This window comes from Bos mutus, chromosome 5 (assembly GCF_027580195.1).
Source record: "Bos mutus isolate GX-2022 chromosome 5, NWIPB_WYAK_1.1, whole genome shotgun sequence".
NCBI classification, from domain to species: Eukaryota; Metazoa; Chordata; class Mammalia; order Artiodactyla; family Bovidae; genus Bos; species Bos mutus.
In genome coordinates, this window is record NC_091621.1 from 76042023 (window position 1) to 76068409 (window position 26387).

At 38.7% G+C, this 26387-nt stretch overlaps 2 protein-coding genes across 2 annotated transcripts; both read right to left on the reverse strand.

The window, feature by feature from the left end:
• Positions 1-4461: 4461 nt before the first annotated feature.
• On the reverse strand, positions 4462-19051 carry LOC102265988 (taste receptor type 2 member 10-like). Its single transcript, XM_070370135.1, is given in 3 exon segments — positions 4462-4922; positions 4925-5323; positions 19021-19051. Coding segments are annotated over 3 exon segments (891 nt in total).
• Positions 19052-23248: 4197 nt separating this feature from the next.
• LOC102286948 (taste receptor type 2 member 10) lies at positions 23249-24181 on the reverse strand. The gene has a single exon (XM_005894385.2). It carries the CDS (start codon positions 24179-24181, stop codon positions 23249-23251), a length of 933 nt encoding a protein of 310 aa, XP_005894447.2.
• Positions 24182-26387: the final 2206 nt, after the last annotated feature.

Here is a 26387-nt window from a genome sequence, read left to right on the forward strand (position 1 = left end):
ATGAATCCATTTCCGCAAATTCCTGTTATGAATTCTGAGATTTCAATGATCAAAAAAACATATTTGATGATATTTGACATGCCTGCAGAAGTGAAATCCCAGTTACTTCGGTCACTGATGACAGAAAGTCTTCCAAATGATGTTTTGAAAATGATATAACAGTTGAGAATGCTCTTGTTCAGGCTTGTAGTTTGGAGTCTGTTTTAGTCTGGAATAAAAATCCCACTTTGACCAGAGAAAATGAGTATCTTCCTAAAAAACACTTTCAAATGTGAAAACCCTTTAGACTGCAATCTTCCTGTATGAGCTCAATGCTAGAAACTCCTTTCACCATTGTCACAAGCTGAATTCTTCATCTATGAGTTTGACTGAAGGTGAAGTCATATTTACTAACTTGCAAATAAGGAGAGATTTTATGACACTGTTTTGTGCTTTCTCCCTCCAAGCAGGAAATTTCATATGGAGTCACATCAGAATTTAAAGTAACAAATTACCTCCCCACATTTACGAATTTTCTTATAAATTCTAATTTCTGAGATTGAGTATGGTTATGATCCTGAATTCTTAACTGGCTATTGTTTTAATTCAGGATTCTAAGGCTTAGCCTTTATAAATATCAGACTCAGCATTTGTAAATTTTTTATTCTTAGCTTTGCTCTGTAGTATTTCCTATTTAGGGAAAGGTCACAACAAACCTGAGCTCCACACCACCGCACTCCTGGCCCACAGAATTCTGAGTTGGCTAGGATCTTATGTATAAAGCACATAAAAGGAAAAACAGGAAGATGCTCTTGTATCTACAGGGCCTTTTTCTTTCTGCTATGTTCTATCCGCATTTCACTGAACTTCCAAGCTGACAAGATTATCAGGCCTTACTTGAGTAGATTAGAATTTTGGGAAGATGGAAGCAAACTTCAAGGAGGAAACTACTGGCCCCTAATAAGCTCCAACCCTTATTAGAATGACTTAATAGGTGGAATTTTGTCTTCCTCCAAAAGGTATATCCAAGCACTAAATTGTATCTTCCTCCAAAAAGTATATCCAAGCACTGTGAATGTGTTCTTATTTGGAAAAGGGCCCTATGCAAGTGTAAGATTTGAGTGAAATCTAAATATAATGGCTGGCAGGTAGAGGAAGATTCCAATACAGAAAGAAGAAGGTCATGTGCAACTGGAGGCAGGGATAGGCATTACTATTGCTACTATTATATAAGGGATATCAGGGTGCAACAGACGGTAAAGAGGCAAGAAAGGATTCTTCTCTAGAGCCTTCAGTGAGAGTGTATTCCTACTGATACCTTCATTTCAGACTTCTAAACTCCAGAACTCTGAAGAGCAAATTTCTGTTTTCTGATGGCACCAAATAATTTCTTGTGGGCAGTCTTGGAAAAATAATTCAGTTGTTTCTATTATTTTGATATTTAATAAAATCTTAAGTGAGGAGCTTAATGAAATTTTACTAACTTCATACACTCCTATAACCATGGCCCAGAACAAGAAACAGACACAATCAACTCCCCAGAAGAAAACATTTTGCCCCTTTTAGCTACAATCTCACAATCTCCCACTTTTTAAATATTTATGTGTAAGAACTCACAGACAACATAAATTTGCTTTTCTTCATTTAACACTCTGTAAGATTCATCTTTCCATATGATTGTAGCTCATTTATTCTCACTGCTATCCTGTACAGCCAAGGAAGCCTGTCTTTTTGGCAATGAGGGAAGGAGCTATGCATTGTTCAACTGTCTAACTTCTCTGGCATAATCTTAGATTTTCCTTCTTTTTTTTCCCACTCAGCTTCTGTAGGGTATTTCTTTGCTCTTTGTTACCCTCTCCTTTCCAAAAGCAATCTTCATGAGACTGTCTTTCAAATTTTGCACACTTTTTTTAAAATACAAATTTATTTATTTTAATTGTAATCCTTGCTGTGAATTGCCAGGATCCTTTTTCAGTGTTTTCACAATTATCATTAATATTTTTTTTCCTAGAGTGATTTTAATCATATAATCCTCACTCTGTACTGACATCTTTCACACAGTTTTTTCCAGAAATGTTTCATGCCACCAACACTACCACGAAAATCCGTAAGGGGATACAGCAGAAGCTGGTCCATCTTCATCTTGTTGTCGACTCACAGCCTTTTCCATTCTTTGTGATAAATCAGTAACCTACTGAGTACACCAGATTTCTGAGTTGCATGAGCCACTGTAGCAAATTAAACAAACCCAAGTAGAGAGTTATTGGAGCCTCAGACTTATAGCCAGTAAGTCAAAAGCACAGATAACAACCTAGGCTTGCAATTGGTAGCTCAAGTGGGGATATTCTTGTGGGACTGAGCCCTTCACCTATGGAATTTGATGCTCTCTTCAGGTAGGTAGTGCCAGGGTTGAATTAATTTCTTGGTGACTCCAATTAGAACTGGGTGTCAGAATCAATATATGTATGTTCAAGATTATTCATAGCAACATTGTATGTAACTGCAAAATACCAGAAACAAACCAACATATACACAGAACCTGTTCAATCAAATCTGGTATATTCAAATGATGGAATACTAAAAAGGTGTGAAAGAGAATGGGAAACAATTTCAGAAATGGATGGAATGATTTCTAACATATTGTAAAAGAAAAGAGTAAGCTGGAAAGTGTCTTTTATGTAAGAAATATGGAAAAAGTTAGTATGTGCAAACTTGTTTATTTTTTTAAGAATAAAAATAGGAGAAAGAAAGCAATAAATTATAGATAATTTATTATCTATAGTGGAGAAGGAAATGTCAACTCATTCCAATATTCTTGCCTGGGAAATTCCATGGACAGAGGAGCCTGGAAGGCTATAGTCCACAGGGTCGCAAAGAGTTGGCAACTGCTAAGGGACTGAACACATTTTATCTGTAGGGAGTAATTTACTATGAGATTGATGTTATAAGGGGTGAATGATAATATTCTCAGGATGATTTTTGATTGTGTTTGACTCTTGAAATAATATTGATATTTTAAATTAAAAATAAAATAAGGACTGGGGAAAAATCCTACAACTGAATAAAATTAAAAAAAAACAACAACCCTCACTTAAAAAAAAAATGAATACTATAACCATGCTAAAGGTAAAGAAAGAAAACTAACCAAAACAACTTTGAAACATAGTATTTGACTATTATGCCATGATTCAGGCAAACATGAGCTGTAACAAAGTACTGAGCTGTGGTTAATAGTGCCTCCTTCATCCCACCCTTTCTCTCTCCCTCCCTTCCTCCCTCCTTTCTTTCTTCCTCTCTCCCTCTTTCTTTCTTTCTCTCTCCCTCTTTCTTTCTTTCTCTTCTTTACTATATGTGAGTTAACAGGCCTGAAACTACTTTCAGTGTGTCCTGTGTGTGCATGCTCAGTTGTTCCAGTTGTGTCTGACTCTGTGCAATCCTACGGACTGTAGCCTGCCAGACTCTTCTGTCCATGGAATTTTTCAGGCAAGAACACTGGAGTGGGTTGCCGTTTCCTCCTCCAGGAGATCTTCCTGACCCAGGAATTGAACCCACATCTCTTGTGTCTCCTGCTTTGCAGGTGGGTTCTTTACCACTAGAGCCACCTGGGAAGCCCTCAGTGTTTCTTAGGACTGAACAAATGAGTAAATACACTAATAAAAGTGAGAACCATTTTTTCACTACTAAAGACAGGATTTACATCGTGGAAAGATGGAAGCCTGTGATTTTGAAGTGGAATTAGAGATATTAGCATAAATACGCAATGTATTATACATATTGAGAGGAGAGACTGAGAAACAGAACTAAATAAGTTTGTGGAAAGTTTGTGTTCAACCAAATCTTGCTTTTCAAATACCTGGCTACACTAAAAGAAATGAGGAAACCTTGGGGAAAGAGTGAATCCAGGCTGAACGACACAGACTACACAATGAACCTGAAATATTTTTCTGTGTAACAATGTAAAGAAAGATGAGTAGAAGCATGGGGACATGTCAAAATGACACAGGAGCCAACCTGAGTGATTCTTACTGGACAAATCTGGAGGAATGTAGGCATTAATATAAATAAAAAATGGTAATATAATAACAATAATGATAATATTTCTTTGAATATCTTGCTGAAGATACTGCCAAGATATCTCTATCACTACTTCAGAGAAGTCAGGTAAAATGAAGTGAGAAATCTTATTTTAGAGAATTGCTCCATCCATCAACATATTTATAGTAAATACTCTCTAATTCTCTGGAGCTGATGGATTCAGAAAGAAGCAATTGCAAGAGAGGGAAGCTGACTGAGCCATTAGATTTGTGTGTGGGGTTAAAATCTCCTTGAAGAGTGAAATTCAGGATCACTGTGGAAGGTTGTGGTGATGTTCAGTAATACAGTTGAAACCAATGCAAGAAAGTTGTGTAAGTGAAACAGATCTTCAGGGACTTTCTTCACTTGATTCCTTTATTGAAATGTCAGTTTCTCTTAACAGGCCTGTCAAGGAGTTCTGAGAAGTTTCTCTTTTTCCCAGCACTTTAATGACTTCAGTACTCTCAAAGAGGCTTGCTTGAGCTTCCTATTTCCTAGAATTAGGGTAAGCGAGTGACCCCAGAGATAGAGGACTGTGGTTGTCATACCAAAAATAAAAAGCAGTTTGTTTTCAGGCACTGTCACACTTGATATTTGTATGGCAGTACCTACAAAATTCAAGATAAAGAGGATGATAAAAGACACCAAGACTTTCATCGCTTTGATATGTGCTTCTGTACTGGGGTCACTGAATCCTGTGGCATTCGATTGCATCCTCCTGTTGTGTCTCCAAAGAGAAGTGAGCAACAAGACACATATAATCAGGTATTGTATAAAAAGGAGAATGACACCAAGATGCAGCCAAATTTGTTTTCCAAAGAGTTCACCTTTATGCATATCCATTGACCAGACTGTGTTTTTATTTTCCTTTTATCATCATTAACAATCTTCACAAAATGTGGAAAAGTAACTAACCATGAAATAAGCAAGCATCCCAAAAGAAGGAAAACAACCATGTTGAGTCTACCCTTCAACCAGAGAAAGATGCAGTGGGAAAAACTAGATATCTTCAGGAAATAGAAGATGCTGAGGCAGGTAGCAAACCAGATACTTGATTGATTCATCACTATCCACAAGTAACCATTATATTCAATTAGGTCCCCAGAGGAATGTACATCTGGAGAGCATAACTTTAAAAATCCATCAGTAACTATTGTCCATATCAGGCAAACTCTGGCAGTTGCTAAGCCAGCGAGAATAAAGCTGATAGTAGAGATCTTCTTGTTTTTCATACCATCAATGCAGCTTATAAATCCAATAAATCCATTCCCTTAAAGTCCCAATATTGACTCACTAACTGCAAGGAGATCCAACCAGTCCATTCTAAAGGAGATCAGCCCTGGGATTTCTTTGGAAGGAATGATGCTAAAGCTGAAACTCCAGTACTTTGGCCACCTCATGTGAAGAGTTGACTCACTGGAAAAGACTCTGATGCTGGGAGGGATTGTGGGCAGGAGGAGAAGGGGACGACAGAGGATGAGATGGCTGGATGGCATCACTGATTCAATGGACATGAGTCTCAGTGAACTCTGGGAGTTGGTGATGGACAGGGAAGCCTGGCGTGCTGCGATTCATGGGGTCGCAAAGAGTTGGACATGACTGAGCAACTGATCTGATCTGATCTGAACTGCTTCCAAAATGAGGAGACTTTCCCTTATACTTAACATGTTTGCCAATCCCTAATATTGTTTCTGTTCCATCAATTTTAAATTACGTGCTGCAGAATGAGGTATATATTGCTGCTTGATGGTAGAATGAATTTCTTCTCCTTCATTTCATAAAGACTTAAAATGCCCCTGAATTACTGCCTTGGGATGGAATCCAAAACACCTTCACACAGACCCCTCCAGTTATGTGTATAAAATTTAGCTAGTCTACTGAATGTGTGACAGACTAAATGCCTAACCACTATTTGTTAAGATGCAAATAAAAGTTTCTATTTCAGGGATTCTACTTGTCCTCCAGAGTCTATTTTGCATCTGTTACCCTGGATTGTGTAGTAGGAATGCCAAATATATGCCTACAGAACACTGAACACAGTACAAACAAAAATTGGACTTGACCTTTTTCAGTGTCAACAGTAACACTGTCATTTATTTTGTGTTAATAATGGCAGTTTAGATATATAAAGCAAAAGTAATGCATAGAAGAGATGAATGTATTTAGCCATTGTAGACACAAGCCGCTGCTTTTAAAAGTATCAGTAAAACTGATTAGCTTTTAGTCATGCTAACTAAGGAAAAAAGAGGCCAGAGTGAAAAGTGTTATCACAACTGATCCCATGGATGTTTAAGGGAGTATTACAAACAATTCTATGTTTACAAACCTGATAAATTAGATGAAATGTACCAATTATTTGAAAATTACCAATTGCCAAAACTCACACAAGAAGAAATAATAGGTCTAAATCTATTATTAAAACAAAGAACTAATTAATAACCTTCCAAAAGAGAAAGTACCAGGCCCAGGTAGAGTCACTGGTAAATTCTAACAAACATTTAAGAAATATTGTACTAATTATCTTCAATCTCTTTTAGAAAACAGCAGAGGGAATACTTTACAATTTTTTCTAAGGTCAGCCTTACCATAATAAGAAAACCAGACAAAGATATTAGTAGAAAACTATAGACCAATATCTTTCACGACCATAGATGTGAAAATTCTCAACATATATAAGCCAATTAAATCCAAAAATGTATATAAAAAATATATAGCACAAACAATCAGGATTTAGCCTGAACATACAAATTTGGTCCAGCATTTGAAATTTATTTAATGTAACCCATCACATCAACAAATGACAAAGAATCACACAATGTATCAATATATGTAAAAAAAAAGCTTCTGACAAAACCCAACATGATAAAAGCTCCCAGTAAACCAGGAATAGAGGGAAATATCTTCCACTTGATAAATACTATATGCAACAAACCTAGAGCTAACACTGTGCTTACTGGTGAAATACTCAAAGTGTTTCTACCAGTATCAGGTACAAGGCAAATACATCCTCTGTCAGCACTCCTTTTCAGTATGTACTGGCAATTCTAACTAATATAATGAAACAAGAAAGATAAATAAAAGGTATACAGATTGGATGGAAGAAATAAAGCTATCTTTTTTTGCTGTTGACATGATCATCTATGTAGAAAATCCAAAAGAAGTAACCAAAGAATTTCTAAAACTGATAAGCAGCTATCACAACATAGCAAGATACAAAGTTAAGATACAAAAGTCAATTGCTTTCTTGTATCAGCAATGAACACATGGAATTGGAAATAAGAAGTAATAGCATTTCCACTGCATCCAAAAATTACTTAGGTATAAATATAACAAATGCAAAACCTATATGAGGAAAACTGTAAAACTCTGATAAATGAAAATTAAAAAGACCTAAATAAATTTAAGAACAGTCCATGTTTATAGATAAGACTCAATATTGTCAAAAAGTCAGTAACTCTACACTTGATTTATTGATTCAGTGCAATCCCAAACCTCAGCATGTGATTTTGTTGATACTGACAAACTGATTCTAAAGTTTATATGAAGAGTCAAAACCCAGAATGGCCTACTCGCTATTGAAGGAGAAGAATCAAGTCAGAGAACTCACACTACTTAGGTCAAGACTAAACAAGAGAGTGTGATATTGGCAAAAATAATAAGCAGTTAAATGGAATATGCTTCCTTGGTGGCTCAGAAGGTAAAACATCTGCCTGCAATGTGGGAGACCTACGTCAATTCCTGGGTCAGGAAGATCCCCTGGAGAAGGAAATGGCAACCCACTCCAGTATTCTTGCCTGGAGAATCCCATGGACAGAGCAGGCTGGTAGGCTACAATCCATGGGGTGGCAAAGAGTTGGACATGACTGAATGACTTCACTTAAGTGGGACATAATAGAGAGCCTATAAATATAATCAGTTGATATTAAATATAATCAATATATATAATCAATTGATATTCAACAAAAGAGCAAAAGCAATACAATGGAGCACAGGTAGTCTTTTCAATAAATAGTGCTGGAGCAACTGGAGATCCATATGCAAAAAAATGAATTTAGTCACATACCTTACATAATTCACAAACATTAATTTGAAGCACATCATAGACCAAAATGAAACAAACAAAATTATAAAACTCTTAAAAGAAAACATAGAAGAAAACCTAGATGATCTTGGCAATGGCAATGACTTTTAAGATAAAATACCAAAGGCAAAATCCATGAAAGATGTAATTGATAAGCTTGACTTCATTAAAAAAATATTCTGCTCTGCAAAAGATAAAGTCAAGAGAAGGAAAAGACAAGTAACAGACCAGGAGGAAATATTTGCAAAAGACATATCTAATAAATGACTGCTATTCAGAATATAACAAGAATTCATACTACTCAACAAAATGTAGATAAGAAGCTGAACTAATATTTAGGCCAAAGATTTAAATATACTTCACCAAAGAAGATATACAGGTGTCAAATTATGATATTCTGCTTAAAGTGGCTCCCTGATCCATGAATAAAATCCTGACTGATTTAAAAAAACTGAAAAAAGGAGTTGCAATCGTTGGTTTAAAAAAAAAGTTGTCTGTCTCCAGCAGGGCAAGAATAAGAAAGTAGAAAATGACACTTGTCATTGGCAATTATCTTGTAACCCCCAAAGAGAGGAACTCTAGGATGAAGACCCTAAGGTCAACAGAATAGAAAAGTAAACAACCTGAGTCTTTGGTCATGGACTGGAACTGACTCTACCTTAGATGCCTAGGTAAATGAAATAATTAATTCTCTTATAGTTTACACTAGTTTGAGACTAGATTTATTTTCTTAATACCCAAAAGCTTCCTGACTAATATACTCCCCCAAATATTGCTAATATGTACACATTTCCAAGGGTTGATTCATGTTGCATATCATATGGCACAATGTTTCATATTACCTTAGGAATATTAACAATTAGTGACTAATTCTTTTTATCTGTGGAAACATCACTCAGTATAAAAGGTTAATATAATTAAGAATATATTAACATTTTCCAATCATTTAACAATATTTATTAAACCATCAGTTCAGTTCAGTTCAGTCGCTCAGTCGTGTCAACTCTTTATGACCCCATGAATCGCAGCACGCCAGGCCTCCCTGTCCATCACCAACTCCCAGAGTTCACTCAGACTCACGTGCATCAAGTCGGTGATGCCATCCAGCCATCTCATCCTCTGTTGTCCCCTTTTCCTCCTGCCCACAATCTCTCCCAGCATCAGAGTCTTTTCCAATGAGTCAACTCTTCACATGAGGTGGCCAAAGTACTGGAGTTTCAGCTTTAGCATCATTCCTTCCAAAGAAATCCCAGGGCTGATCTCCTTCAGAATGGACTGGTTGGATCTCCTTGTAGTCCAAGGGACTCTCAAGAGTCTTCTCCAACACCACAGTTCAAAAGCATCAATTCTTTGGTGCTCAGCCTTCTTCACAGTCCAACTCTCACATCCATACATGACCACTGGAAAAATCATAGCCTTGACTAGACGGACCTTTGTTGGCAAAGTAATGTCTCTGCTTTTGAATATGCTATCTAGGTTGGTCATAACTTTCCTTTCAAGGAGTAAGTGTCTTTTAATTTCTTGGGTGCAGTCACCATCTGCAGTGATTTTGGAGCCCCCAAAAATAAAGTCTAACACTGTATCCACTGTTTCCACATTCAAAATTGAAAATAGGCAGAAAAATATCTCATTTCTTTAAGCTATGCACCTTTATATCTATTTCCATAATGTATTTTAATTTGTTTCAATAGTTTCACGCTTTCTGGGTAAAAGAAATTTTATTTTAGTGTCTTTAAAAGTCCTTAGGTTTTCTTTATTGTCTTTTCAAGGAAAACTACACAAACTAAGTTGTAAATGTCACATACTAGCATAAAGAGAATTTCCATTTCACCAGGAACCAAAATTTCATGCAAAGTAGACAACATTTTCATGGTAAATAAATCTTAGGTATCAGATTACTTCAGAAGTGAAAAATTTTAAGTAACTATTAAAAATATTCAGGAGAGTCCTGTTCCATGCAGAAACCTAGAAATTACCTAGAAAGCCTTTACAAAAGAGCTTTAATATTTCATTAAATAGCTGAATCTATTCAAATATTTCAATAAGGTAAAGAATCTCCCTGCAAAGCGTTAGACATAGGTTTGATCCCTGGGTTGGGAAGATCCCCTAGAGAAGGAAATGGCAACCCACTCCAGTATTCTGGCCTGGAGAATTCCATGGACAGAGGAGCCTGGCAGGCAACAGTCCATGGAGTTATGTTAGACTTGGGCATGACTTAGCAACTCAACAGCAAATATATACTAAATTATTTACGGGTTTCAGTATATTTCTGTACATTGTCTTGAAAGAATTCAAGAAAGATTATGGTATTCATTCAACAGAATTTCAATCAATAAATATTTTTAATCAAGTATTTATTGAAATGTTAAATGTTCTTATATTAAGAATATAGAAAAAGGTACAAATATATTGTGTATTCACTTGATTTCTAGATTGTTATGTCAAATAATGTATTCTTAATATTTCTATGTTTTGGGGGAGCAAAGTGTAACATCACTATGAACAAAGCTAGTGGAGGTGATGGAATTCCAGTTGAGCTATTTCAAATTCTGAAAGATGATGCTGTGAAAGTGCTGCACTCAATATGCCAGTAAATTTGGAAAACTCAGCAGTGGCCACAGGACTGGAAAAGGTCAGTTTTCATTCCAATCCCAAAGAAAGGCAATGCAAAAGAATGCTCAAATTATCTCACAATTGCATTCATCTCACACGCTAGTAAAGTAATGCTCTAAATTCTCAAAGCCAGACTTTAGCAATACGTGAACCATGAACTTCCAGATGTTCAAACTGGATTTAGAAAAGGCAGAGGAATCAGAGATCAAATTGCCAACATCTGCTGGATCATGGAAAAAGCAAGAGAGTTCCAGAAAAACATCTATTTCTGCTTTATTGACTATGCCAAAGCCTTTGACTGTGTGGATCACAAAAAAACTGTGGAAAATTCTGAAAGAGATGGGAATACCAGACCACCTGACCTGCCTCTTGAGAAATCTGTATGCAGCTCAGGAAGCAACAGTTAGAACTGGACATGGTACAACAGACTGGTTCCAAATAGGAAAAGGAGTATGTCAAGGCTGTATATTGTCACCCTGCTTATTTAACTTATATGCAGAGTACATCATGAGAAATGCTGAGCTGAAGTAAGTGCAAGCTGGAATCAAGATTGCCAAGAGAAATATCAATAACCTCAGATATGCAGATGACATCACCCTTATGGCAGAAAGTGAAGAAGAACTAAAGAGTCTCTTGATGAAAGTGAAAGAGGAGAGTGAAAAAGTTGGCTTAAAGCTCAACATTCAGAAAACTAAGATCATGGTATCCGGTCCCATCACTTCATGGCAAATAGATGGGGAAACAGTGGAAGCAGTGGCTGACTTTATTTTTCTGGGGTCCAAAATCACTGCAGATGGTGATTGCACCCATGAAATTAAAAGACGCTTACTCCTTGGAAGGAAAGTTATGACCAACCTAGACAGCATATTGAAAAGCAGAGACATTACTTTGCCAACAAAGGTCTGTCTTGTCAAGGCTATGGTTTTTCCAGTGGTCAGGTATGGATGTGAGAGTTGGACTATAAAGAAAGCTGAACACTGAAGAATTGATGCTTTTGAACTGTGGTGTTGGAGAAGACTCTTGAGAGTCCCTTGGACTGCAAGGAGATCCAACCAGTCCATCCTAAAGGAGATCAGTCCTGGGTGTTCATTGGAAGAACTGATGTTGAAGCTGAAACCAATACTTTGGCAACTGATGCGAAGAGCTGACTCATTGGAAAAGAGCCTGGTGCTGGGAAAGATTGAGGGCAGGAGGAGAAGGGGATGACAGAGGATGAGATGGTTGGATGGCATCACCAACTCAATGGACATGGGATTTGGGTGGACTCCGGGAGTTGGTGATGGACAGGGAGGCCTGGTGTGCTGCGGTTCATGGGATTGCAAAGAGTTGGACACAACTGAGCGACTGAGCTGAAGTGATCTGAAGTTAACAGTTAATTTTTTTTATAAGCTGGTAACTGATTAATATTTTTTAATATCTTTGGATGAAAAAAAAAAAACACTCCAGACAAAGTCAATAGTGTTTAATTGCAACTCCATGCCTAAAAGTGCTTCTTTAGTAATCTTAAGATTCTAAATGATTTAATTTATTTTTTGAACCTTAATTTGTAAATTTGATAATTATTATCATAATGTATTGTTTTAAAATTTCTTTTACCATGCGTTTAGTTCCAAGAATGCCCTCTTATTTCTTTCAGCTTCTTTGTTTTTCTCATTTGTTCCTTTGCAATTTTAGTTTCTATGTTTTGATTTTTGTTATCTTATATTTTCCCTCTTCTTTCATAGAATTGTTTTCTTGAATTTGATGGGGAATATTCAGCACATATTACTCAAAAATTTCTGCTCTCTGCAGTTATCTTTTTTAAAGGTGTGTTTTACATTTACCTCTGTGCTGTATATTTGTTTGTTTAAGGACTTTTTTTTCTTTTCTTTTCATTTGCTTACTCAGTCTTAAACAGTAAGACTTCAAATTAAACCTGCAATTTCCACATGATTCTACTGAGTGGATTTTGGATTAGCTTATTTTTCAGTTTTGCGTTGATTTAGATTATCCTTGAGTTATCGACCTAGACAAACTTTCTACCCAGCAATCCAGGAAAGCTGGACAGAGTCAGTTCCTCTGGCAGTTCCAGTAGGTGAACTTCTTATCAGTGTTACCTCTCTGTTTTCAGGAGCTTCTAAGATACATGTGGCAGGTGCCAGACTAAATGTAACCCAGTCTCCTCCAGAGAAATAGTTTGGGGGTGTTTTACTCCTATGGGATCAACTTCCTCCATGTCATATAGAGCATTAATTTAGAATAACAGAGACTTGGAATAACACTTCATCCCATCAAGTTTCTGTAATGTTCTCTAAGGGGCCCTCTCACAGTTCACTCAGTTCAATGCTCTTGGCTACCTCGATAACTATTTCTTCAAGACCATCTCTGCTAGATTGCTATTATATGACACCTCTTGAACTCTAGACACGCACAAAGGCCCCACGGTAGATGTAAGATTGCTTCATTTGCAGCTATGGAAAAGGCTGGTGAGAAACTGCCCCAAGCTCCAGTCATTGTTCTTTCAAGGCCAGGGCTCCCGGGATGCAGTGGCTCCCAGACAGCAGACACTTGGATGTCTTTCCACTGTCACTGTTAATAGAAATTCAGGTTTTTGCTTATTCCTAAAGATGAGTTCTTATAGTCCTATAGATAATATGATATTGTAAAATATCTCCTAGGAGGATTATGCAGTGGATTTTCCTGGCAGTGATTAAGTTTATGGCTACAATGTATGAGGAGATGTAGGGGATAAAGAGTAGATACAGTCCATGGGGTCACGAAGAGTTGGACGTGACTGAGCAACTAACACACACACACTTGGGTCAAAGCATAAAGGCTTCACTTGCCGAAGTGGGACACAGGTCAGTGTACAGACACAGATGCTGCCAGGGTCTCAAGTTTAGGTTTGAAACTCTACAGTTTTCCCCTTAACTTATAGCATGACATATTTTGAATATTTTCTGAATTTTTAAAGTTATCTTACATTTTTTTACTTTCCTAATAGCAGATTTTCTTTCAGACTGATTAAACATTTTTCATTATTGGCACCAATGCCTCATTGTCACTCTCAGAAACTGCTATTTCTATTAAACAAGAAGGTTAAGAAAACATACGCTTTATTTTGTTTATGCTACAATTAAAAATCATATATTTCTTTACAATTCTTAGAATTTTCTTTGTATTCAGTAGTAAAGTACATGACCCACTGACTAAGTAGATTTATTTAAAATTTACCCTTCATACAATACATTTTTTTCTCTTCCTTAAAAACCAACACTTAATTAGTAAAATGTGTCATAAAGCAGTATAGCAGACTACTTAAAATAACAGAATCAAGAACTAATAAAAGAGGTTTCAGTTCAGTTCAGTCGCTCAGTCGTTTCCGACTGTTTGTGATCCCATGAATCGCAGCACGCCAGGTCTCCCTGTCCATCACCAACTCCTGGAGTTCACTCAAACTCATGGCCATTGAGTCGGTGATGCCATCCAGCCATCTCATCCTCTGTCGTCCCCTTCTCCTCTTGTCCCCAATCCCTCCCAGCATCAGAGTCTTTTCCAACGAGTCAACTCTTCGCATGAGGTGGCCAAAGTATTGGAGTTTCAGCTTTAGCATCAGTCCTTCCAGTGAACGCCCAGGACTGATCTCCTTTAGAATGGACTGGTTGGATCTCCTTGCAGTCCAAGGAACTCTCAAGAGTCTTCTCCGAAAGAGGTTTAGTTCATTCTTTTTCACACACTCTTCTATTTTTGAGCCAGAAGATTAGAATTTGAATGCTAACACTAATATCACTTACATATGATTACTATCAGTATTTTCATCAGAGAAAATGGTAAAATAAATATTTGTATAACTTTCTGAGGTTTAAATTAAATAACTATGTCAAATTGCCAAGGATAGTTCATGGAATCCAAGTAATGTCATCCAAGAAAATGTCCAAGTATTGACATTTTCTCCAATGTCAATAGCCTGGTCAATGAAAAAATTTTTTAAAAACTACTATCCAACAGAATATGAAACCAGTGGAGGAACATTGGAGACTCTCACTGAGTTGTTTTCTTCAGAACATAAATGGTTCCCCTTCAGTTCCTCCATCCAGTGAAGGATTACATTCTCTTGATGCAAGATCCAGTTTTCCTTAGCACACTCACACAAGTCTGTTTTGTTTTCCATTCCCCAGAGTCAAAACAAAAGGATGAATTGAAGGATAGAGGAATGCTACAGTGTTAACAACAAAACAAGCAATTTCATCTTCTAGATTGAAATAACACCAATCTAAAATAAAGGCATAATATAACAGTGGAAACGGTGACAGACTTCATTTTCTTGGGCTCCAAAATCACTGCTGATGGTGACTGCAGCCATGAAATTAAAAGAAGCTTGATCCTTGGAAGAAAAGCTATGACAAACCCAGACAGAGTATTAAAAGGCAGAGACATTATTTTACCAACAAAGGTCTGTATAGTCAAAGCTATGGTTTTTCCAGTAGTCATGTATGGATGTGAGAGTTGGACCATAAAGAAGGCTGAGTGCCAAAGAAATGATGCTTTGAACTGTGGTGTTGGAAAAAACTCTTGAATGTCCCTTGGACTGCAAAGAGATCAGACCAGTCAATCCTAAAGGAAATCAGTCCTGAATGTTCATTGGAATGACTGATGCTGAAGCGGACACTCCAATCCTTTGGCCACCTCATGCAAAGAGTCGACTCATTAGAAAAGCCCCTGATGCTGGGAAAGATTGAAGGCGGGAGGAGAAGGGGATGACAGAGGATGAGATGGTTGGATGGCATCACCAACTCAATGGACATGAGTTTGAGCAAGCTCTGGGAGATGGTGAAGGACAGGAAAGCTTCCCTGACTGTGCTGCAGTCCATGGGGTCGCAGAGTCAGACACAACTGAGTGAACAACAACAAGATAAGAGCAACCAAATAGTTCACAACTAAGAAAATGATGAAAGAAGTTGAAGTATTTTTAGCTCTCAAAGAACCCCTGTGTTGAAGTGCTGGGGTCCAGCCCCAGCAGGATCCAGGGGTACCCTCAGGATGATGGCTTAGGCGATAAGGATAGCAAATCGGAGAGATCAGAGGCTGATCTTCCTTGATAAAAACAGAAAGCCAATAAAGCTCCTGTGTTCCAAGGAGTCATCCTGAAAGAAGAACATAGAGAGAAAAGGAGGGAAAAGGAAAAAAAAAGAACAACACGGGGAGACCAAGCTTTGATGAGTGAGGCCCATAACTTTATTTTCAAAAGGAACTTTTATACCTTGAGTTGTACATAGAGGGAAATGAAAGATGCAAAGTCATACAGAGTCAGCCCAAACATTATATCTGTTTTGTCTTTATCAAAACCAGGATTTTTCTGCATATCTTTCCCATAAACAATATTGTGTACAATATCTTCTGGCCTTGGAAAGGCTGATCACCAGAAAACGTATTTTCCCTTCAAGTGTTTTTTCTTTATATTTCTAATCTATGTCAGCCTCAGAAAGTGCTAAACAGAGTTACATTCTCACAGAGCAAAGGTGCAGTAAGTTACAACAAAGAACCAATTAGCTCAAAAGGTCTGATGTGGTTAATTCCAAGGCTGCTACTTGTTTTTCTTACATTCTAACTATGTTAACCAATGCATTCCCAGGTGCACAATAGATAAGGGATATGGGAACTTGGCAGCAAGCACTGGCCCAATTTGAAGCCCTTTACCAGTACTATCTATTGTAATAATTTTTCATCCCTTAAAGGACTCTATGCTCATCAGGACTTTTAGAATGTTTTGCTTCCTGTGCCTTTCAAGGTTGGGGAGTTGAGAACAATCATGTGTGTTAATTGCAAGAGTATGGATAAACCTGTCAGGCAAGCTAGAATGCCAACAGAGGGGTTAAAATAGAAATATTCCTTTCATGCCCATTAACTAAAGCCCTAAGTTGATTTTTTCCAGAGAAAGGTGGTTGGGGATCAGATCAGATAAGTTGCTCAGTGGTGTCTGACTCTTTGCGACCCCATGAATCGCAGCACACCAGGTCTCCTTGTCCATCACCAACTCCCAGAGTTCACTCAGACTCACATGCATCGAGTCAGTGATGCCATCCAGCCATCTCATCCTCTGTCGTCCCCTTCTCCTCCTGCCCACAATCCCTCCCAGCATCAGAGTCTTTTCCAACGAGTCAACTCTTCGCATGAGGTGGCCAAAGTACTGGAGTTTCAGCTTTAGCATCATTCCTTCCAAAGAAATCCCAGGGCTGATCTCCTTCCAAATGGACTGGTTGGATCTCCTTGCAGTCCAAGGGACTCTCAAGAGTCTTCTCCAATACCACAGTTCAAAAGCATCAATTCTTTGGCACTCAGCCTTCTTCACAGTCCAACTCTCACATCCATACATGACCACAGGAAAAACCATAGCCTTGACTAGACGGACCTTTGTTGGCAAAGTAATGTCTCTGCTTTTGAATATGCTATCTAGGTTGGTCATAACTTTCCTTCCAAGGAGTAAACGTCTTTTAATTTCATGGCTGCAGTCACCATCTGTAGTGATTTTGGAGCCCAGAAAAATAAAGTCTGACACTGTTTCCACTGTTTCCCCATCTATTTCCCATGAAGTGATGGGACCGGATGCCATGATCTTCGTTTTTTGAATGTTGAGCTTTAAGCCAACTTTTTCACTCTCCTCTTTCACTTTCATCAAGAGGCTTTTGAGTTCCTCTTCACTTTCTGCCATAAGGGTGGTGTCATCTGCATATCTGAGGTTAGTTGGGGATAGCCCCCTGTTAATGACAGAAGAGTTGGTGAAAGGCATAATATAATAAACAGTAGACAGATTTTGGTTTTGGGGTAGATGCTCAAGAAGATTCAGGGGGTCCCTTGAGGCCTGATCCTCCTTTGCCTGTCAGGTCTCTTCCGCATGACTTTTGTCATGGGTGGGATCTCCCGTGGTGGCTCCCGGCATTGAAGTCCCTGGGATCTGTGTTATGGCATGTCATCTGCTTGGTATGTCCCCATAGGAAAAGATTAACAGGAAAAATATAATGAGTGATACAGACAAGGGGATGAGAGATCCAAGGCTGAAGAGAACTTGACTGTTATAATACTAATTTTTATGCATATCTTTTTTCCAAGTTAAGTCTTTCCTTTTCTAAATGCTTGCTGAACACAAAAGTATAAATTTTATGCTCAGAAGGTTAAAAATCAAAAAGAGACAGAATCCCAACATAATGGTGAAAACAACTCTATCTCTTCTGCACTTCAGCCAGAGAAAGAAGGGGTGAGAAAAACTAGATAGCTTGAGGAAGTAGAAGACACTGAGGCAGGCAGCACATCCAGTACTTAATGAGCTTCTCAGATTCCAGGAGAACTCAAAAACTCCTCTTATTACCTGGTGACCATCTAATATTTCTAGATGGAACACTAGTTTAATGCAATCTAGGAGAAGTATGAACATCACGCTAATCCATGTGAAGATGAAGTCAAACAAGGCACTATTCTTGCTTTTGACAAAGTCAGCACAGTTATTCCTGTTATGAATTATAACATTTCAATGATCATAAAAATCTTTTGATTACACTGGACATGACTGCAGAAGTGAAATCCTGGTTACTTTGGTCACTGCTGATAGAAGACCTCTCAAGTGATCTTTTGAAAATGATACAACAATTGAGAACACTCTTGTTCAGGGTTGTATTTTGGAGTCTGATTCAGTGCAAAAAAATATCCAATCATGAGATGAGAAAAATAGGTATCTTCCTAAAAAGCACTTACAAATGTGAAAACTCTTCAAAGGCAATCTTCAAACAAGCATGAGCTCATTGACTAATTCACTCTTTTGCCCTTGTCACAGTCTGAATTCTTCATTTATGAGTTTGAGGGTGAAGTCGTATTTGCCAAGATGCAATTAAGGAGATTAATGACACTGTTTTGCGCTTTCTTCTACCTCAAGCAGGATATGGATTCATGGTGGAATTTAAAGTAACAAATTCCATCCCAGATTTCTATAAATTCTGATTTCTGAGATAATATGGCCCAGGATCCTGAATTCTTAATTGGCTATAATTTTAATTCAGTATCCTTAAAGGATATAAACACCATGCCCAGCTTTTATAAACTTTTTATTAATATATCTGACCTCAAGGCTTTCCTATTTCTGGCAAATCTTGGTAGACCTGAGCTCTACACCTCCTCACTCCTAGGCCACAAAATTCCAAATTGACTAGGATCTTATGTCCAAAGCATATAAGAAGAAAAATAGGAGATGCTCTTTCTTCCCAGAGCCTTTGCTTTCTTCTGTGTTCTCTCCTGATCTCACTGACCTTCCAACATGACAACATTCTCAGGTCCCATCTGAGTAGATTAGAATTTTGGAAGCTGGAAGGAAATTTCAAGGAGGAAACTACTGACCCCATTCACTCGTCCATGTAAAGTTCCAGACCTTAATAAGATGCTGTAGTAGGTTGAAATGTGTATCCCTAGCAAAAAGTATGACCAAGAGCTAACCCCTTGTATCTGTGAATGGGTTCTTATTTGGCAAAGAAGGCTTTGTAGATGTAGTTTGGAACTGGAATCTAAACATAATGATTGGTGTCCTTAGAAGCGAAGGGAGAGGAAGTTTCAACATACAGAAAGAAGACCATGTGAAGATGAAGGCCGGATTGGAGTTACTATTGCTACCATCAAAAGAATGCCTAAGTGCATCAGAAGATGGAAGAGGCAAGAAATAATTCTTCTGTAGAGCCTTCAGAGATTCGTACTGATCCCTTAATTTCAGACCTCTAGACCCCAGAACTGTGAACAGTAAATGTCTGTTTTTTAAGGTGGCATATTTGTGATAAATTCCTGGGAAACTAAACCAATGTTTCTATTATTGAAAAAATAATTAACAAACACTTAACATTTAATAACAGGATTTCCTTGGTGGCTCAGAGAGTAAAAAATCTGCCTGCAATCCAGGAGACTTGAGTTCAGAAGATCCCCTGGAGAAGGGCATGGCAACCCACTCCAGTGTTCCTGCCTGGAGAAACCCAGGGACAGAAGAGCTTGGTGGACTATAGTTCATGGGGTTGCAAAGAGTCAGACGCAACCGAGTGACTAACACTACTGCTAACATTTAACAAAATTTTAGATGAGGAGTTTCATGATTTTTTACTAACTGCATACATTCCTATAACCACGCCCCAGACCAAGAAATAGACACAATCAACTCCCCAGAAGACAACCTCAAGCCCCTTCTAGTTACAACCATACAATCTCCTGCTTTTTTATATTTATATGTACAAACTCATAGAGAACATAAATTTAGTTTCTTTCATTCACATCCAGTTTGTAAGATTCATCTATATGCTTACATATAATTGTATTTCATTTATTCTTACTGCTATACTGTACAGCCATGGAAGCCCATCTATTGGCAGTAGGGTAAATAAGCTGTGCATTGTTCAGTTTTTCTTCTCTTGCATAATTTTAAATGTCTCTTTTTTTCTTTTGTCACTCAGCTTCTCTACAGCATTTCTCCATTCTTTGTTTCTCTCTCCTCTTTCAAAAGCAATCATCATGAGACTGACATCTCAGACTCTGAATATTTCAACTCTCTTCCTTCCTTGCTGTGATCTGCCAGGATTCTTGTTCAATATTTTCATGTTTAACATGACTATTTTTCTTCATAAAGTGATTTTAGTCAAGTCTTAAATCATCACTCCATAATTAGGCCTTCTGTAAAATTTTTCCAGAAAGCTCTCATACTAGTGCCAGGACCACCACAAATCTCCATAAGGAGGTAGAGTTGAGCTGGGATCTTTTCATTGCTTGCCGATTCACTTCCTTTAATATTCTCTGTAATAAACCAGTAATCTAGTGAGTACACATGTCTTCTGAATTCCATGAGCCACTCTAGGAAATTAATCAAATCCAAGTAAGAGGTTGTTGGAATCTCCAATTTATAGCCAATAAGTCAAAAAACACAGGTAATAACCTGAGCTTACAACTGGCATCTGAAGTGAGGCTAGTCTTGTGGGACTGAGCCCTTAACCAGTGGGATCTGATGCCATCTTTAGGCAGGTAAGTTCAGAGTTGAGATCATTGCTTGGTGAAGTTGGAAAGATTCCCATACATCAGAATTGGGTGTCAGAATCAATAAATACATATGTACAAGACTACTCATAGCACTACTGTTTGTAATTGCAAAATATCAGAAACAAACGAACATAAACACAGAACCTGTTGGATCAACTCTGGTATATTCAGACAATGGAGTACTAAAAAGGTGTGAAAAAGAAAGAATTTCACAACTGGATGCAGTGATTTCTTACATATTGTAAAGTGAAAAAAGCATTGTGCAAACTATTCTTTATATAAGGAATATGGAAAAAATTAATACACACTTGCTTATTTTTTCAAAAATAAAATTGGGAGGAAGAAAACAGAAATGAATGAGATTAATAATTAATACTGAAATGAAATGAAATTTATGAGTGTGAATGATCACATTCTCAGTATACCTTTTGTATAATTTTGACTCTTAAAGATGATGTTATTATTTTACATTAAAAATATAAAATAAAGGCAGGGGGAAAAACAAACTACAATAACAAACAAATTTCACTTTTTCAAATGAATAATATAACCATGCTAAAAGGAAAGAAAGAGAACTTACCAAAGTTACTTTGGAACACAGCATTTTGAATTTATGCCCTGATATAGTTATATATGAGCTGCAACAAAATACTGAACTGTAGTTAATAGTGTTTTCTTCCTCCCTTTTCCCCTTTCCTCCCCTCCCTCTTCTTTCCTTTCTCCCTTCATTCCTTCTTTCTTTCATGCTTCCTTTCTCTCACTCTTCCTTTCTTCTTTCCTTCCTTCCTCCTTTCTCTTCCTTCTAGAAGAGAAATGAGTTAACAAGCCAGAAGCTACTTGTAGTGTATGTTAGGACTGAATAAATAACTAAATAAACTGAACAGTTCAGTTCAGTTCAGTTGCTCAGTTGTGTCAAACTCTTTGCAACCCCATGGACTGCAGCACGCCAGGCCTCGCGGTCCACCACCAGCTCCTGGAGTTTACTCAAATTCATGTCCATTGAGTCGGTGATGCCATCCAACCATCTCGTCCTCTGTTATCCCCTTCTCCTCGTGCCTTCAATCTTGTCCAGCATCAGAGTCTTTTCAAATGAGTCAGTTCTTTGCATCAGTTGGCCAAAGTATTGGAGTTTCAGCTTCAACATCAGTCATTCCAATGAATATTCAGGACTGATTTCCTTTAGGATGGACTCATTGGATCTCCTTGCAGTTCAAGAGTCTTCTCTAACACCACAGTTCAAAAGCATCCATTCTTCGGCACTCAACTTTCTTTATGGTCCAACTTTCACATCCATACATGACTACTGGAAAAACCATAGCTTTGACTAGATGGACCTTTAACTGAACAAATGAGAGCCATATCTTTCATGGTTAAAAAGAGGATTTGCAACATGGTAAGAAGGAAGCTTTGGAGAAGGAAATGGCAACCCACTCCAGTATTCTTGCCTGGAGAATCCCAGGGACAGAGAAGCCTGGTAGGCTGCAGTCCATGCGGTCACTAAGAGTTGGACACGACTGAATGACTTCATTTTCACTTTTCACTTTCATGCATTGGAGAAGGAAATGGCAACCCACTCCAGTGTTCTTGCCTGGAGAATCCCAGGGATGGAGGAGCCTGGTGGGCTGCCGTCTATGGGGTCTCACAGAGTCGGACACGACTGAAGCAGCTTAGCAGCAGCAGCCAGAAGGAAGCTTGTGATTTTTAATTGGAATTTTCTAATTATAATTAACATCAGCATAGATGCATCATACATTACAAATAGAGAGATACATAGACAGAGGCAGAGAGAGAGAAAGAAGTAAGTAGGTGTGTGTAATGTTTATATACAACAAAAGTTTGGTTTTCAAATGCCCTTGTTCCCTCAACTAAATGAAGACTTCTTGCAGAAATAATGAATCCAGGGCTGGGTGAGGAAAAGCACAAAGTGAGCCTGAAATGTTTTGGTTTTAAAGAATGTGAGGAAACATGAAAGAAGAATGGGGACATGTCAAAAGGACACAAGAGACAATTTGAAGTGGTTCTTACTTGACAAATCTAGAAAACTGTGGGCATTAAAATAAGTAAGAGAAGTAATATAATAATAATAATTCATTGAGTTATTTTTGGTGAAGTACTATCAATGCTTCAGGGAATTCAATTAAAACACAAATAGAAATCTTGTTTTAGAGACTTATTCCTACCAGCAACATCTTTATAGTAAATAATCTCCAAGTAATTTTCGGTCTGAGATTGATGGTTGGGAGAAACCACTGGCAAAAGAAGGAGGCTCCCCAAGACACTTAATTTGTATATGGGATTAAAATCTCATTTAAAAGTGACATTCCCTGAGATGTAGTCAAAATCATTTTGTAAGATTTTAGTTATGTTCAAAACACAGTTAAAACCACTGCAAGAAAGCAGAAAGTAAGACAGATTTTCAGGAATTTCATCACTAGATTACTTTCTTGAAGCATCCATTTCTTCCCAAGCCTGTCATGGAATTCTAAGAAGTTTCTCTTTTTCCCAGCACTTTAATGGCTTCAGTACCCTCAAAGAGTCTTGCTTCAGCTTCCTGTTTCCTAGCATTAGAATCAATGAGTGTCCCCAGGGATAGAGGAGTCTGGTTGTTATACCAATAATGAACAACAGTTTGTTTTCAGGCATAGTACTACTACCTGATATTTGTATGGCAGTGCCTACAAAATACAAGATAAAGAGGATGATAAAAGACACCAAAATCTTCATTGCTTTGATATGTGCTTCAGTGCTGGGATCTCTGAATCCTGTGGCACTCAATTGCATCTTTCTGTTGTGTCTCCAAAGGGAAGTGATTAATAAGAAACATGTAATCAGGCATAGTACAAAGACAAGAATGACTCCAATATTGAGCAGAATCTGATTTGTCAAGTATTCACTTTTATGCATGGTGATCAGCCAGGTTGTGCTTCTGTTCTTCATAATATTATTGGTACTAGGCTTTGCAATGCTTGGAAAAGCAAATAACCATGAAATAAGCAAGGACCCCATGAAAAGGAGAAGAACCCTGTTGATGTGACACTTCAGCCAGAGAAAAATGCAGTGGGAATAATTGGCTATCTTCAGGAAATAGAAGATGCTGAGGCTGGTGGCAAACCAGGTACTTGATTGATTCATAATTATCCTTAAGTAAACTATATATTGACTTATATTACCAGACAAATATATATCTGGAAAAAACATCCTTATATATGCATCTGTAATTATCATCCATATCAGGCAAAATCTGGAAGAGGCTAAGCCAGTGAGAATAAGGCTGACAGTAGAGATGTTCTTGCTTTTCACACAGTCAATGCAGCTTACAACTCCAATAAATCCATTCCCTAAGACCCCCAATACTGATTCACTGACTGCTACATAAATGAGGAGGCCTTCCACTATATTCAGCATGTCTGCCAATCCTTAATACTATTTCTGTTTCATTAATTTTCAATTACCTGCTGCAGAAAAAGGCATGTATTGCTGCTTGAAGGCAGGATGATTTTCTTCTTTTTCATTTCATAAAGACGAAATGGACCCAATTATTTCCTTGTTATGGAATCCAAAATAGCCTCACAGAGACCCCTCTACTTATGGACATAAAATGTAGCTAGTCTACAGAACACACATCCAAACTGAACGCCTACCCACAATTTGTTAAGATGCAAATAAAAGTTTCTGTTTCTTGGAGTCTACTTGTCCTCCTGAGACTATTTTGCATTTGTTATCCTGAATTGTGCAGTAGGAGTGCCAGACACATACCTACAGAAAACAGAGCAGAATAGAAACATAAATTGGACTTTATCATTTTTTAATGTCAACAGTGACATTGTCATTTATATTGTGTTAATAATGACAGGAGGCTTCCCAGGTGGCTCAGCAGGTAAAGAATCTGCCTGTAATGCAAGGGATGCCAGAGACTATGTTCGATCCCTGGGTCAGGAAGATCCCCTTGGAGGAGGGCAGGCAACCTACTCCAGTATTCTGGCCTGGAGAATGCCATGGACAGAGGAGCCTGGTGGGCTATATCCCATGGGGTCACAAAGAGTCGGACACGACTGAGCAACTAAGCACAGCACAGCACAATAATGACAGTTTAGATATATAAAGCAAAAACAGTGTATAGAAGAGATGAATGAATTTAGCCACTGTAAAGCAAAGCTGCTTCTTTGAAAAGATCAATAAAATGGATTAGCCTTTAGTCATACTGACTAAGGGTTTTCCAGTTGGCTCAGTGGTAAAAAATCTGCCTGTAAATGCAGGAGTCTCAGGAAATGTGGGTTTGATCCTTGGGTCAGGAACACCTCCTTGAAAAGGAACTTGCTACCCACTCCAGTACTTTTACCTGGAAAATTCCATGGACAGAGGAGTCTGGCTGGCTAAAGCCCATGGGGGTCACAAAAATTCAGACGCAATTAGGCACCTGAGCGAGCATGCAAGCATGCTAAGAATAAAAGAGAGGCCAGGAGTGAAATGCAGTATCACAACTGATCCCATGGACATTTAAAGGAATGTTAGGAGTAATTCTATGTCTCCAATTTGATAAATTAGGTGAAATGTACCAACTCTTTGAAAAACATCCAATGCCAACACTCACACAAGAAGAACTAGGAATGTGAATAGGTCTAATCCTGTTATTAAAATGAGGGGCTAATCAATAACCTTCTAAAACAGAAAGCAACAGGCCAAGGTGGAGTCATGGTAAATTGCAACAAACTTTTAAGGAATATAGCGCAGGCGGCTGCGACATGGTGCGCCATAGCGCAGCCGAGAGGAGCCACCCCACGTCCGAGGTCAAGGGCAGAAGCCGGGAGGACCCCATGCCCGAAGGGCGGCGGCCAAGAGGAGTTAGCCCACGTCCGAGGTCAGGGGCAGCGGCCGAGAGTACCAGACTGCGACGGCGCAGGAACGGCGGAGAGGCGCTACCCCGCGTCCGAGGTCAGGGCGGGCAACCGAGAGGAGATACCCAGCGTCGGAGATCAAGGGCAGCGGCTGGGAGGAGCTACCCCACGCCCCAACGGCCGAGGCCAGGGGTGTCCGATGGGAGGACCAACCCACGCTGGAGGCCAGGGGCGGTGACAAGAGGAGTTACCCAGCGTCCGGGCTCAGGAGCAGCGGCCGGGAGGAGCTACCCCACGCCCCTAAGCCTGAGGCCAAGGGCGGCGGCGGGGAGGAGCAACCCCACATCCAAGGAGCTGTGGCTGCCCGGGCGCAGGAGGGCCTAGAGGAGCTATCCCACATTGAAGGTCAGGAAGGGCGGCGGTGAGGAGATACCCCTTGTCCAAGGTAAGGAGCAATGGCTGCGCTTTGCTGGAGCAGCTGTGAAGAGATACCCCACGCTCAAGGTAAGAGAAACCCAAGTAAGATAGTAGGTGTTGCAAGAGGGCATCAGAGGGCAAACACACTGAAACCATACTCACAGAAAACTAGTCAATCTAATCACACTAGGACCACAGCCTTGTCTAACTCAATGAAACTAAGCCATGCCCATGGGGCAACCCAAGACGGGCGGGTCATGGTGGAGAGATTTGACAGAATGTGGTCCACTGGAGAAGGGAATGGCAAACCATTTCAGTATTCTTGCCTTGAGAACCCCATGAACAGTATGAAAAGGCAA